General features: G+C 62.4%; 1 protein-coding gene across 1 annotated transcript in view; it reads right to left on the bottom strand.

Moving 5' to 3' along the window:
• Positions 1–375: 375 nt before the first annotated feature.
• PIK3C2B (phosphatidylinositol-4-phosphate 3-kinase catalytic subunit type 2 beta) overlaps positions 376–1,892 on the bottom strand; it is a gene marked incomplete at its 5' end in the record, with an annotated part of 23,026 nt that continues 21,509 nt past the window's right edge. The window contains 5 exons of the mRNA XM_031065107.1: positions 376–1,039; positions 1,121–1,249; positions 1,334–1,440; positions 1,545–1,626; positions 1,820–1,892. The exon at positions 1,820–1,892 is cut by the window's right edge and continues 29 nt beyond it. Of these exons, the coding sequence (XP_030920967.1) occupies positions 851–1,039; positions 1,121–1,249; positions 1,334–1,440; positions 1,545–1,626; positions 1,820–1,892 (580 nt within the window). The remainder of the gene's footprint in view (positions 1,040–1,120; positions 1,250–1,333; positions 1,441–1,544; positions 1,627–1,819) is intronic.

The following is a 1,892-nucleotide window of genomic DNA, read 5'->3' as shown; positions in this document are numbered from 1 at the left end:
GGGCTGGTCAGGGGACACTTTGGGGACAATTTGGGGACACTCTGGGGACACTTTGTGAGCCCCAGGGACAGCGCTGGGTGAGGGGCGCACTGGGAGAGGAGCTGGACGATGCTGGGGGTTGAGGGAGGCAGACCCCAGACCCCCAGGGCTCGGCGTTCTGCAGGGTGCAGTGGGCAGAGGTGCGGACAGATGTGTGCCCAGATGTGCAGGCAGAAGGGCAGATGTGCCACCCCTGCCTTTCACCCCCTTTTTTGACCCCATTCTCGTGTTCCAAGCAGGAGAGTCCCAACACTGGAGGGTCCCAAGGCAGGAGATTCCCAACTCCCCCACCCTCGAGAACCCAGACCCCTCTCCCACACCCCAACAGCCACCAGATCCAATATTTAAAACTTTTAATATAAAGGTTAAAGTTAATTATTCTCGATCCTGAGAAACATTTCGTCCGTTTACGGAGCTGTCGCTGTAAACAAAGCACCACAGGCACCAAGCCCGCACCCGGGGCCGGGTGGCAGGCGGGAAGGACACAGATGTCCCCAGCGCAAGGGGACAGCAACGGGACAGGCAACTCGCCACGCCGCTCTCCTTTGGGAGCGAATTCCCCGCGGTGGGAATTGCCCAGTTCCTGGGGTGGGGAGGGGTCCACACACCCCCCTCCCCTCCCCGTGCCACCTCCCCGTCCCCTCCGCCCCGGTGCTCACGCTACTCGTTATTAAAAAAAATTAAAATACGGATATCCCAAAGGAAGAAATAACCCCACGAACCGCCCCGCGCCCCGCCCTCCCCGCGTTGCTCCCTTGACACAAGGTAAACTTAAAAAAAGAAGCCACTTTTGGGGACACCCCCGGGGCACTCAGAGGGTGCCGTGGCCGCGGGAGCCCAGGGCGAACCAGCCCATCTTCTCCTGGGCCAGGTCCAGGTCGCGGAGGCGAATCCCCACCTCCCCCAGCAGGATGTTCTCCCAAAATCCTTCCTCGCTCAGCACGCTCAGCCGCAGCTCCCGCTGCTCCAGGTCCCCCCGGGGGATCCCGTCGTACACCAGCTGTGGGACACAACGGGGACAAACCCTCAGCCACGGCCACCCCTGGGGACACCCCAAATCCGTCCCGGTCCCTCCTCCTACCATCTCGTTGTAGGTGGGGTTGCAGGTTTTTCGGGCCACTTTGGTTTTCCTCTTGGTGGTTTTTTGGGGGTCGGGCAGCAGGTAGGTCTTGACGTAGGGGTCGGGGTCGTTGCCGTCCTGCAGGGGTGGCTGTGGGGCAGATTGGGGACATGCTGTGAGCACAGGGAGGGGACAGCCCCCCAGCCCCGCTCCCGTGGGTGCCGCGGGTCCTACCAGCCCTCGGATGTGCATCACCATGATGAAGAGCTTGTTGTTCTTGTAGGAGATGGAGAGCTTCACCTCGCCGCCGACCTTGCCCAGGGATCGAGCCCACGTGGCGTCTGGAGAGGGGGACAGGAGGGATGGCCCCCTTGCCCCCCCCCCTGCCATCAGGCCCCAAAACCACCCCCCAAAAATCACCCCCCAAAAATCACCCCTTCCCCACCTGCCGGCTTTGGGGTCAGGTTGGTTCCAGCCGCCTTCTCATCCCGGGGCAGGGGGTGGAAGAAGGTGTAGATGAGGTCACACTGCAGGGTCAGGAGGTGACATTAGTGGTGACAGCGGTGACAGCAACCATTCAAAACTGGGGCAGGCACCAATGCTCCACATGGGGCACATGTCGATGCTCTACAAGCCGCGTTGTCCCCAAGCGTTTCCCCACCTCGCTGGTGGCCCTGGCGCTGTCCACCTCCCCCCGCAGCCCCCTCCCCGTGTCCCCACCTCTGCCACCTCGGGGGCAGCGTGGATCAGGTGCCAGATGTAGCCGTTGAGCTCCTCCTTGCGCCTCTCGGCC

This window comes from Geospiza fortis, unplaced genomic scaffold (assembly GCF_000277835.1).
Source record: "Geospiza fortis unplaced genomic scaffold, GeoFor_1.0 scaffold71, whole genome shotgun sequence".
Taxonomy (NCBI): Eukaryota; Metazoa; Chordata; class Aves; order Passeriformes; family Thraupidae; genus Geospiza; species Geospiza fortis.
This window is presented reverse-complemented; position numbering and strand designations above follow the sequence as displayed.